This window comes from Heptranchias perlo, chromosome 12 (genome assembly GCF_035084215.1).
Source record: "Heptranchias perlo isolate sHepPer1 chromosome 12, sHepPer1.hap1, whole genome shotgun sequence".
Lineage (NCBI taxonomy): Eukaryota > Metazoa > Chordata > Chondrichthyes > Hexanchiformes > Hexanchidae > Heptranchias > Heptranchias perlo.
The window spans coordinates 74,889,829-74,901,914 of NC_090336.1; the positions used below are offsets into that span (position 1 = coordinate 74,889,829).

At 62.9% G+C, this 12,086-nt stretch overlaps 1 protein-coding gene across 4 annotated transcripts in view; it reads right to left on the reverse strand.

Annotated features, from left to right (window-relative positions):
* LOC137328099 (cadherin-related family member 5-like) overlaps positions 1-11,636 on the reverse strand; it is an 84,773-nt gene extending 73,137 nt beyond the window's left edge. For 3 of the 4 annotated variants that reach the window (XM_067994278.1, XM_067994275.1, XM_067994274.1), the window contains exons 1-3: positions 11,272-11,635; positions 11,017-11,180; positions 661-711 (exon numbers count right to left, since the gene is read on the reverse strand). In XM_067994278.1, the coding sequence (XP_067850379.1) occupies positions 661-711; positions 11,017-11,180; positions 11,272-11,377 (321 nt within the window). In that variant the 5' untranslated portion in view covers positions 11,378-11,635. Of the gene's footprint in view, positions 1-660; positions 712-11,016; positions 11,181-11,271 lie in introns of all 4 variants that reach the window. The other variant, XM_067994276.1, reaches the window with a different exon arrangement.
* Between the last annotated feature and the right edge of the window lie 450 nt (positions 11,637-12,086).

Here is a 12,086-nt window from a genome sequence, read left to right on the forward strand (position 1 = left end):
ACATTCTAATTAATAGAAGAGTTAACGTACCGCCAATGGGTCACATTCTAATTAATAGAAGAGTTAACGTACCGCCAATGGGACACATTCTAATTAATAGATGAGTTAACGTACCGCCAATGGGTCACATTCTAATTAATAGAAGATTTAACGTACCGCCAATGGGTCACATTCTAATTAATAGATGAGTTAACGTACCGCCAATGGGTCACATTCTAATTAATAGAAGAGTTAACGTACCGCCAATGGGTCACATTCTAATTAATAGAAGATTTAACGTACCGTCAATGGGACACATTCTAATTAATAGAAGAGTTAACGTACCGCCAATGGGACACATTCTGATTAATAGAAGATTTAACGTACCGTCAATGGGACACATTCTAATTAATAGAAGAGTTAACGTACCTCCAATGGGTCACATTCTAATTAATAGAAGAGTTAACGTACCACCAATGGGTCACATTCTAATTAATAGAAGAGTTAACGTACCACCAATGGGTCACATTCTGATTAATAGAAGAGTTAACGTACCGCCAATGGGTCACATTCTGATTAATAGAAGAGTTAACGTACCGCCAATGGGTCACATTCTAATTAATAGAAGAGTTAACGTACCACCAATGGGTCACATTCTGATTAATAGAAGAGTTAACGTACCGCCAATGGGCCACATTTTAATTTGACGAAGATCACAGGAGTCTCCAAACTCTGTCAAAAAACATCGGGCACATGAAGATCAAAATATTAAAAGTGAGATTTTTCTTTCCTCTCTTTATCTGTCATTCCAAGAAACAGATTGCTGCTAACACACAAAATTACCGTTTGAGATACATTTTCAGGGATCGGTGACGGGGGATCAATGCGGGGGTGGTGAGCGTTGGGTCTGGGAGAATCGGTGGGCGGGCAATCACTGGGGTGGAATCGGTGGGGGGGATCGGTGGGGAGGGGCGATCGGTGGGGGGAATTGGTGGGGAGGGGGGATCGTGGGGGGAACCAGTGTCGGGGGATCGTTGGGGGTATCCGTGGGGAGGATCGGTGGGGAGAGGGGATCGGTGGTGGGGATCAGTGTCGGGGGGATTGGTGGGGGGGATCAGTGTCGGGGGGATCGGTCGGGGGGGATCGTGGGGGGGATAGGTGGGGAGGGGGATCGTGGGGGGAATCGGTATCGGGGGGATCAGTGTGGGGGATCGTGGGAGGGATCGTGGGAGCGGAATCGGTGGGAGGGGATCGGTGGGAGGAGGGGATCGGTGGGGGGGGAATCGGTGGGGGGGGAATTGGTGGGGAGGGAATCGGTGGGGGGGAATCGGTGGGGAGGGAATCGGTGGGGGGGAATCGGTGGGGGGTGGAATCGGTGGGGGGGATTCGGTGGGGGGGAATCGGTGGGGGGGGAATCGGTGGGGGTGGGATCGTGGGGGGGAATCGGTGGGGGGGAATCGGTGGGGGGGAATCGGTGGGGGGGAATCGGTGGGGAGGGAATCGGTGGGGGGGAATCGGTGGGGGGGGAATCGGTGGGGGTGGGATCATGGGGGGGATCGGTGGGGGGGAATCGGTGGGGGGGGAATCGGTGGGGGGGATCGGCGAGGAGGATCGGTGGGGGGGGAATCGATGGGGGGGAATCAGTGGGGGGGAATCGGTGGGGGGGAATCGGTGGGGGGGAATCAGTGGGGGGGGAATCGGTGGGGGGGAATCGGTGGGGGGGGAATCGGTGGGGGGGGGATCGGTGGGGGGGAATCAGTGGGGGGGGAATCGGTGGGGGGGAATCGGTGGGGGGGGAATCGGTGGGGGGGGAATCGGTGGGGGGGAATCGGTGGGGGGGGAATCGGTGGGGGGGGAATCGGTGGGGGGGAATCGGTGGGGGGGGAATCGGTGGGGGGGGGAATCGGTGGGGGGGGGATCGGTGGGGGGGATCGGTGGGGGGGATCGGTTGGGGGGGGAAGTGGGGTACCGGTAGAGGGGGATCGGTGGGGGGAATCGGTGGGGAGGAATCGGTGGGGGGGAATCGGTGGGGGGGAATCGATGGGGGGGGAATCGGTGGGGGGGATCGGTGGGGGGGAATCGGTGGGGGGGAATCGATGGGGGGGGAATCGGTGGGGGGGATCGGTGGGGGGGATCGGTGAGGAGGATCGGTGGGGGGGATCGGTGGGGGGGGAATCGGTGGGGGGGAATCGGTGGGGGGGAATCGGTGGGGGGGAATCGGTGGGGGGGAATCGGTGGGGGGGAATCAGTGGGGGGGGAATCGGTGGGGGGGAATCAGTGGGGGGGAATCGGTGGGGGTGGGATCGTGGGGGGGATCGGTGGGGGGGAATCGGTGGGGGGGGATCAGTGGAGGGATTGTTGGGGGGATCCGTGGGGTGGGGAATGGGTGGGGAGGAAATCGGTGGGGAGGGATCATGGGGGGGAAATCGGTGGGGGGGAAATCGGTCGGGGGGAAATCGGTGGGGAGGGAATCGGTGGGGGGAATCGGTGGGGAGGGAATCGGTGGGGGGAATCGGTGGGGGGGGATCGTGGGGGGATCATGGGGGGAGTCGGTGGGGAGGGACTCGGTGGGGGGGGATCGGTGGGGGGGGAGTGGGGGTTCGGTGAGGGGGGTGGGGGGATCGGTGGAGGGGGATCGGTGAGGGGGGGGGATGGGTTGAGGGGGATCGGTGGGGAGGGGGATCGCTGGGGAGGGGAGTGGGAGGATGGGTGGAGGGGGATCAGTGAGGGGGGGAGTGGGGGGATGGGTGGAGGGGGATCGGTGAGGGGGGGAGTGGGGGGATGGGTGGAGGGGGATCGGTGGGGAGGGAGTGGGGGGATGGGTGGAGGGGGATCGGTGAGGGAGGGAGTGGGGGGATGGGTGGAGGGGGATCGGTGAGGGGGGAGTGGGGGTACCGGTAGAGGGGGATCGGTGGGGAGGATCGGTGGGGGGGTAATCGGTGGGGAGGATCGGTGGGGGGGGAATCGGTGGGGGGGAATCGGTGGGGGGGAATCGGTGGGGGGGGAATCGGTGGGGGGGGAATCGGTGGGGGGGAATCGGTGGGGGGGAATCAGTGGGGAGGATCGGTGGGGGGGGAATCGGTGGGGGGTAATCAGTGAGGGGGGCTGTGGGGGTACCGGTCGAGGGGGATCGGTGGGGTGCGGGGGTTCGGGGGACCCTCCTGCCGATTTGCGCCCTGGACTTGTGCTGAGCGACTCCAGCTCGCAGCGAGGGAAGTGCTGGGCCAATCGAGCGTCGGAACTGCAAGAAGAGCCGGGCCTTTATCTGAGTAAATTAACGGAGTGCGCTCCAGACACCAGCGCCTTATCCAACATGGCGGCCGCGCCCTTCCTGCCGCCATCGTGGGAACTTGGCAGACCCTTTAAACATTTACTCGTGAAATATGTTTTCTTAAATCGCTTGCATTTGATTTTATACCGATGTCTCCTCGTTGTGGATCCTCAAACAGTTTGTTTCTGTCCATTCTGTCCCATGTCTTCATCATTTTAAACATCTCCATCAAATCACCTGCAATCTCAGTTGTTCCATCAGAAACACCCCCAAACTCCACAGAACTCACCCGCCCCCCCAGGGGTCATTGGACAGAGGTCAGGATCTGTGTCTCCATCTGTGGTTGTTATATTTACCAACAGAATCTTTGTTAAAACTTTCCTCTCTCGATACTTTCGATGCAATGGGCTGAATCGCAGGTAACCTGGAACTGTGATATTGACCAGCTCTCTGTCACCTTCATATCTTTGAGGTTCAGTAGGTGACACAGAGCTTGCAGGAGAGGGCGGTCAGTGACAGAAAGCTACCCCACTGGAAGTAAACCCAGAATTCACTCCCCGGTACTGTCTGGAGCTCCGGACTCCGCTCCCCGGGACTGTCTGGGGCTCCGGTCTCCACTCCCCGGGACTGTCTGGAGCTCCGGTCTCCGCTCCCCGGGACTGTCTGGAGCTCCGGTCTCCGCTCCCCGGGACTGTCTGGAGCTCCGGTCTCCGCTCCCCGGGACTGTCTGGAGCTCCGGTCTCCGTTCCCCGGGATAGTCTGGGGCTCCGGTCTCCGCTCCCCGGGACTGTCTGGAGCTCCGGTCTCCCCTCCCCGGGACTGTCTGGAGCTCCGGTCTCCGTTCCCCAGGACTGTCTGGAGCTCCGGTCTCCACTCCCCGGGACCGCCTGGAGCTCCGGTCTCCACTCCCCAGGACTGCCTGGAGCTCCGGTCTCCACTCCCCGGGACCGTCTGGAGCTCCGGTCTCCACTCCCCAGGACTGCCTGGAGCTCCGGTCTCCACTCCCCGGGACTGTCTGGAGCTCCGGTCTCCACTCCCCGGGACCGTCTGGAGCTCCGGTCTCCACTCCCCGGGACCGTCTGGAGCTCCGGTCTCCGCTCCCCGGGACCGTCTGGAGCTCCGGTCTCCGCTCCCCGGAAACGTCTGGAGCTCCGGTCTCCGCTCCCCGGGACCGTCTGGAGCTCCGGTCTCCGCTCCCCGGGACCGTCTGGAGCTCCGGTCTCCGCTCCCCGGGACTGTCTGGAGCTCCGGTCTCCGCTCCCCGGGACTGTCTGGATCTCCGGTCTCCACTCCCCAGGATTGTCTGGATCTCCGGCCTCCGTTCCCCAGGACTGTCTGGGGCTCCGGCCTCCGCTCCCCGGGACTGTCTGGATCTCCGGCCTCCGTTGCCCAGGACTGTCTGGAGCTCCGGCCTCCGTTCCCCAGGACTGTCTGGAGCTCCGGTCTCCACTCCCTTCCCGGGACTGTCTGGAGCTCCGGTCTCCTCTCCCCGGGACTGTCTGGAGCTCCGGTCTCCGCTCCCCGGGACTGTCTGGAGCTCCGGTCTCCACTCACCGGGACCGTCTGGAGCTCCGGTCTCCGCTCCCCGGGACCGTCTGGAGCTCCGGTCTCCGCTCCCCGGAAACGTCTGGAGCTCCGGTCTCCGCTCCCCGGGACCGTCTGGAGCTCCGGTCTCCGCTCCCCGGGACCGTCTGGAGCTCCGGTCTCCGCTCCCCGGGACTGTCTGGAGCTCCGGTCTCCGCTCCCCGGGACTGTCTGGATCTCCGGTCTCCACTCCCCAGGATTGTCTGGATCTCCGGCCTCCGTTCCCCAGGACTGTCTGGGGCTCCGGCCTCCGCTCCCCGGGACTGTCTGGATCTCCGGCCTCCGTTGCCCAGGACTGTCTGGAGCTCCGGCCTCCGTTCCCCAGGACTGTCTGGAGCTCCGGTCTCCACTCCCTTCCCGGGACTGTCTGGAGCTCCGGTCTCCTCTCCCCGGGACTGTCTGGAGCTCCGGTCTCCGCTCCCCGGGACTGTCTGGAGCTCCGGTCTCCACTCACCGGGACCGTCTGGGGCTCCGGTCTCCACTCCCCGGGACTGTCTGGAGCTCCGGTCTCCGCTCCCCGGGACTGTCTGGAGCTCCGGTCTCCACTCACCGGGACTGTCTGGGGCTCCGGTCTCCGCTCCCCGGGACCGTCTGGGGCTCCGGTCTCCACTCCCTCCCCAGGACTGTCTGGAGCTCCGGTCTCCACTCCCCGGGACTGTCTGGAGCTCCGGTCTCCACTCACCGGGACTGTCTGGGGCTCCGGTCTCCGCTCCCCGGGACTGTCTGGAGCTCCGGTCTCCGCTCCCCGGGACTGTCTGGAGCTCCGGTCTCCACTCACCGGGACTGTCTGGGGCTCCGGTCTCCGCTCCCCGGGACCGTCTGGGGCTCCGGTCTCCACTCCCTCCCCAGGACTGTCTGGAGCTCCGGTCTCCGCTCCCCGGGACCGTCTGGGGCTCCGGTCTCCACTCCCTCCCCGGGACTGTCTGGAGCTCAGGTCTCCACTCCCTCCCCAGGATTGTCTGGAGCTCAGGTCTCCACTCCCTCCCCGGGACTGTCTGGAGCTCCGGTCTCCACTCCCTGGGATAGTCTGGAGCTCCGGTCTCCACTCCCTCCCCGGGACTGTCTGGAGCTCAGGTCTCCACTCCCCGGGATAGTCTGCAGCTCAGGTCTCCACTCCCCAGGACTGTCTGGAGCTCAGGTCTCCCCTCCCTGGGACTGTCTGGAGCTCCGGTCTCCACTCCCCGGGACTGTCTGGAGCTCCGGTCTCCACTCCCTCCCCAGGACTGTCTGGAGCTCTGGTCTCCACTCCCCAGGACTGTCTGGAGCTCAGGTCTCCACTCCCCGGGACTGTCTGGAGCTCCGGTCTCCACTCCCCGGGACTGTCTGGAGCTCCGGTCTCCACTCCCTCCCCAGGACTGTCTGGAGCTCTGGTCTCCACTCCCCAGGACTGTCTGGAGCTCCGGTCTCCTCTCCCCGGGATAGTCTGGGGCTCCGGTCTCCGCTCCCTGGGACTGTCTGGAGCTCCGGTCTCCACTCCCCGGGATTGTCTGGGGCTCCGGTCTCCACTCCCCGGGACTGTCTGGAGCTTCAGTCTCTGCACCCCGGGACTGTCTGGAGCTCCGGACTCCATTCCCCGGGACTGTCTGTGGCTCCGGTCTCCACTCCCCGGGACTGTCTGGGGCTCCGGTCTCCACTCCCTGGGATAGTCTGGAGCTTCAGTCTCCGCACCCCGGGACTGTCTGGAGCTCCGGACTCCATTCCCCGGGACTGTCTGTGGCTCCGGTCTCCACTCCCCGGGACTGTCTGTGGCTCCGGTCTCCAATCCCCGGGAATGTCTGGAGCTCCGATCTCCACTCCCCAGGACTGTCTGGAGCTCCGATCTCCACTCCCCAGGACTGTCTGGAGCTCCGGTCTCCACTCCCCGGGACTGTCTGGGGCTCCGGTCTCTGCTCCCCGGGACTGTCTGGAGAAGTGGTCTCCACTCCCTGGGACCGTCTGGGGCTCCGGTCTCCACTCCCCAGGACTGTCTGGAGCTCTGATCTCCACTCCCCAGGACTGTCTGGAGCTCCAGTCTCCACTCCCCGGGACTGTCTGGAGCTCCAGTCTCCCCTCCCCGGGACTGTCTGGAGATCCGGTCTCCACTCCCCGGGACTGTCTGGAGCTCCGGTCTCCACTCCCTCCCCGGGACTGTCTGGAGCTCAGGTCTCCACTCCCCGGGATAGTCTGCAGCTCAGGTCTCCACTCCCCAGGACTGTCTGGAGCTCAGGTCTCCCCTCCCTGGGACTGTCTGGAGCTCCGGTCTCCACTCCCCAGGACTGTCTGGAGCTCAGGTCTCCACTCCCTCCCCAGGACTGTCTGGAGCTCCGGTCTCCTCTCCCCGGGATAGTCTGGGGCTCCGGTCTCCGCTCCCTGGGACTGTCTAGAGCTCCGGTCTCCACTCCCCGGGATTGTCTGGGGCTCCGGTCTCCACTCCCTGGGATAGTCTGGAGCTTCAGTCTCCGCACCCCGGGACTGTCTGGAGCTCCGGACTCCATTCCCCGGGACTGTCTGTGGCTCCGGTCTCCACTCCCCGGGACTGTCTGTGGCTCCGGTCTCCATTCCCCGGGAATGTCTGGAGCTCCGATCTCCACTCCCCAGGACTGTCTGGAGCTCCGATCTCCACTCCCCAGGACTGTCTGGAGCTCCGGTCTCCACTCCCCGGGACTGTCTGGAGCTCCGGTCTCCACTCCCCGGGACTGTCTGGAGCTCCGATCTCCACTCCCCAGGACTGTCTGGAGCTCCGGTCTCCACTCCCCGGGACTGTCTGGGGCTCCGGTCTCTGCTCCCCGGGACTGTCTGGAGAAGTGGTCTCCACTCCCTGGGACTGTCTGGGGCTCTGTTCTCCACTCCCCAGGACTGTCTGGAGCTCTGATCTCCACTCCCCAGGACTGTCTGGGGCTCCGGTCTCCACTCCCCGTGACTGTCTGGGGCTCTGTTCTCCGCACCCCGGGACTGTCTGGGGCTCCGGTCTCCACACCCCGGGACTGTCTGGAGAAGTGGTCTCCACTCCCTGGGACCGTCTGGGGCTCCGGTCTCCACTCCCCGGGACTGTCTGGAGCTCCGGTCACCACTCCACGGGATAGTCTGGAGCTCCGGTCTCCACTCCCCAGGACTGTCTGGAGCTCAGGTCTCCCCTCCCCGGGACTGTCTGGAGCTCCGGTTTCCTCTCCCCGGGATAGTCTGGGGCTCCGGTCTCCATTCCCCGGGACTGTCTGGAGCTCCGGTCTCCACTCCCTCCCCAGGACTGTCTGGAGCTCCGGTCTCCACTCCCCGGGACTGTCTGGAGCTCCGGTCTCCACTCCCTCCCCGGGACTGTCTGGAGCTCCAGTCTCCACTCCCCGGGACTGTCTGGAGCTCCGGTCTCCGCTCCCTGGGACTGTCTGGAGCTCCGGTCTCCGCTCCCCGGGACTGTCTGGAGCTCCGGTCTCCGCTCCCCGGGACTGTCTGGAGCTCCGGTCTCCACTCCCCGGGACTGTCTGGAGCTCCAGTCTCCACTCCCCGGGATTGTCTGGAGCTCCGGTCTCCGCTCCCCGGGACCGTCTGGAGCTCCGGTCTCCACTCCCTCCCCAGGACTGTCTGGAGCTCCGGTCTCCGCTCCCCGGGACCGTCTGGAGCTCCGGTCTCCGCTCCCCGGGACTGTCTGGAGCTCCGGTCTCCACTCCCCGGGACTGTCTGCAGCTCAGGTCTCCACTCCCCGGGACTGTCTGCAGCTCAGGTCTCCACTCCCCTGGACTGTCTGGAGCTCAGGTCTCCCCTCCCCGGGACTGACTGGGGCTCCGGTCTCCACTCCCCGGGACTGTCTGGAGCTCAGGTCTCCACTCCCCGGGACTGTCTGGGGCTCCGGTCTCCACTCCCCGGGACTGTCTGGGGCTCCGGTCTCCACTCCCCGGGACTGTCTGGAGCTCCGGTCTCCGCTCCCCGGGACTGTCTGGAGCTCCGGTCTCCACTCCCCGGGACTGTCTGGAGCTCCGGTCTCCGCTCCCTCGGACTGTCTGGAGCTCCGGTCTCCACTCCCCGGGATTGTCTGGGGCTCCGGTCTCCGCACCCTGGGACTGTCTGGAGCTCCGGTCTCCACTCCCCGGGACTGTCTGGAGCTCCAGTCTCCACTCCCCGGGATTGTAGGGAGCTCCGGTCTCCGCTCCCCGGGACCGTCTGGAGCTCCGGTCTCCACTCCCCGGGACTGTCTGGAGCTCCGGTCTCCACTCCCTGGGATAGTCTGGAGCTCCGGTCTCCACTCCCTCCCCAGGACTGTCTGGAGCTCCGGTCTCCACTCCCTGGGATAGTCTGGAGCTCCGGTCTCCACTCCCTCCCCAGGGCTGTCTGGAGCTCCGGTCTCCGCTCCCCGGGACTGTCTGGAGCTCCGGTCTCCATTCCCTCCCCGGGACTGTCTGGAGCTCAGGTCTCCACTCCCCAGCACTGTCTGGAGCTCCGGTCTCCACTCCCCGGGACTGTCTGGAGCTCCGGTCTCCACTCCCCGGGACTGTCTGGAGCTCCGGTCTCCACTCCCCGGGACCGTCTGGGGCTCCGGTCTCCACTCCCTCCCCAGGACTGTCTGGAGCTCAGGTCTCCACTCTCCGGGACTGTCTGGAGCACTGGTCTCCACTCCCTGGGACTGTCTGGAGCTCCGGTCTCCACTCCCTCCCCGGGACTGTCTGGAGCTCCGGTCTCCACTCCCCAGGACTGTCTGGAGCACTGGTCTCCACTCCCCGGGACTGTCTGCAGCTCAGGTCTCCACTCCCCGGGACTGTCTGGAGCTCCGGTCTCCACTCCCCGGGACTGTCTGGAGCTCCGGTCTCCACTCCCCGGGACTGTCTGGAGCTCCGGTCTCCACTCCCCGGGACTGTCTGGAGCTCCGGTCTCCACTCCCCGGGACTGTCTGGAGCTCCAGTCTCCACTCCCCGGAACTGTCTGGAGCTCCGGTCTCCACTCCCCGGGACTGTCTGGAGCTCCGGTCTCCACTCCCCGGGACTGTCTGGGGCTCCGGTCTCCACTCCCCGGGACTGTCTGGGGCTCCGGTCTCCACTCCCCGGGACTGTCTGGGGCTCCGGTCTCCACTCCCCGGGACTGTCTGGAGCTCCGGTCTCCGCTCCCCGGGACTGTCTGGAGCTCCGGTCTCCACTCCCCGGGACTGTCTGGAGCTCCGGTCTCTGCTCCCCGGGACTGTCTGGAGCTCCGGTCTCCGCTCCCCGGGACTGTCTGGAGCTCCGGTCTCCACTCCCTCCCCAGGGCTGTCTGAAGCTCCGGTCTCCTCTCCCCGGGATAGTCTGGGGCTCCGGTCTCCGCTCCCACGGACTGTCTGGAGCTCCGGTCTCCACTCCCCGGGATTGTCTGTGGCTCCGGTCTCCACTCCCTTGGATAGTCTGGAGCTCCGGTCTCCGCTCCCCGGGACTGTCTGGAGCTCCGGTCTCCACTCCCTCCCCAGGACTGTCTGAAGCTCCGGTCTCCTCTCCCCGGGACTGTCTGGGGCTCCGGTCTCCGCTCCCTCGGACTGTCTGGAGCTCCGGTCTCCTCTCCCCGGGATAGTCTGGGGCTCCGGTCTCCGCTCCCTCGGACTGTCTGGAGCTCCGGTCTCCACTCCCCGGGATTGTCTGGGGCTCCGGTCTCCACTCCCTGGGATAGTCTGGAGCTTCAGTCTCCGCACCCCGGGACTGTCTGTGGCTCCGATCTCCACTCCCCGGGACTGTCTGGAGAAGTGGTCTCCACTCCCTGGGACCGTCTGGAGCTCCGGTCTCCGCTCCCCGGGACCGTCTGGAGCTCCGGTCTCCGCTCCCCGGGACTGTCTGGAGCTCCGGTCTCCACACCCCGGGACCGTCTGGAGCTCCGGTCTCCGCTCACCGGGACCGTCTTTGGCTCTGGTCTCCGCTCCCCGGGACTGTCTGGAGCTCCAGTCTCCACTCCCCGGGATTGTCTGGAGCTCCGGTCTCCACTCCCGGGATAGTCTGGAGCTCCAGTCTCCGCTCCCCGGGACTGTCTGGAGCTCCAGTCTCCGCTCCCCGGGACCGTCTGGAGCTCCGGTCTCCACTCCCCTGGATAGGCTGGAGCTCCGGTCTCCACTCCCCGGGACCGTCTGGAGCTCCGGTCTCCACTCCCCGGGTCTGTCTGGAGTGGGGGATAGAGCCCTGAACCTACTCACCCAGAGATGGGAACGTTACGACTGATTCGAAGGCTTGCTCCGTTTTCACTTTCTCCTGTCTGATAATTACCTCATAATCAAGCGATTCGATGAGCTGCAGAGTGTTTCCAACGACAGCGAGTCTAGACTGGTTGAGGATTACAAGCGGAGCCTTGTTTATCGTTACATTCGTGAAGACAAATCCCACTGGGTTATTCTCGTCCACCTGAACTCGTTCATGTGGAACACAACAAGCTAAAGGAAGAGAGAAATAATCTTTTACTACGAATAACTTACAAACAACGCACTTGTATTTCTGCGGTGTGATATGAAGAGCACACTATACCCCGGGTTATCGAGCACCACTCCCCCGCCACACCGTGCAGCTGAAGGGCTGCGAACAGGATGATAAGCAAGTTTCGAGTGCCATGAAATGTGAGGCTTGACCCCATTGGCCTGGAGGTCGCAGAATATTCTCCCCACAGGTCAGTAAATAAAGAATGGGACGTCCCAGTCACTGAATCGAAATCCTCGCAGCATCAACCTTTTGTTTCTGATAATCCCTGGGAAGGAACTCGATAAGTAAATGCCTCTGAGGGAGAAGGGAGTTGGTGCCAATCACCTTGTTATCCCAACCTTTGCATCATGACCTTATCGTTTTATTGCTGTCTCTGAACTTCCCCTCCAGTCACACTCGAATTTCCTGCAATGGAAACTCATAAAGGCTGATTACAAATTCTGCATTTCACTTTGCCACGAGACTGGCTGCCGGTTAAAGGGTAATGAGATTCAGTCTCTCCGCAAAGGTGGGGAAACAGTCGAGAGTTCGTACAGCAAGTGACGGGAATATTCTTCTGATCAAAGCATTTGGTCTCTCACTGAAAGTGGGATCACCTTCGCTTACTGAGCTAAACCTTGTATAATTCATAGTGTTACTGGGGTTTGTATATCCCAACATTTATAGATACATATAGAACCCTATACATAGTTCATTATATATAGAACCCCAAACACATCTCATTATATATAGATACATATAGAACCCCAAACACATCTCATTATATATAGATACATATAGAACCCCAAACACATCTCATTATATATAGATACAGATAGAACCCTATACACATCTCATTATATATAGATACATATAGAACCCTA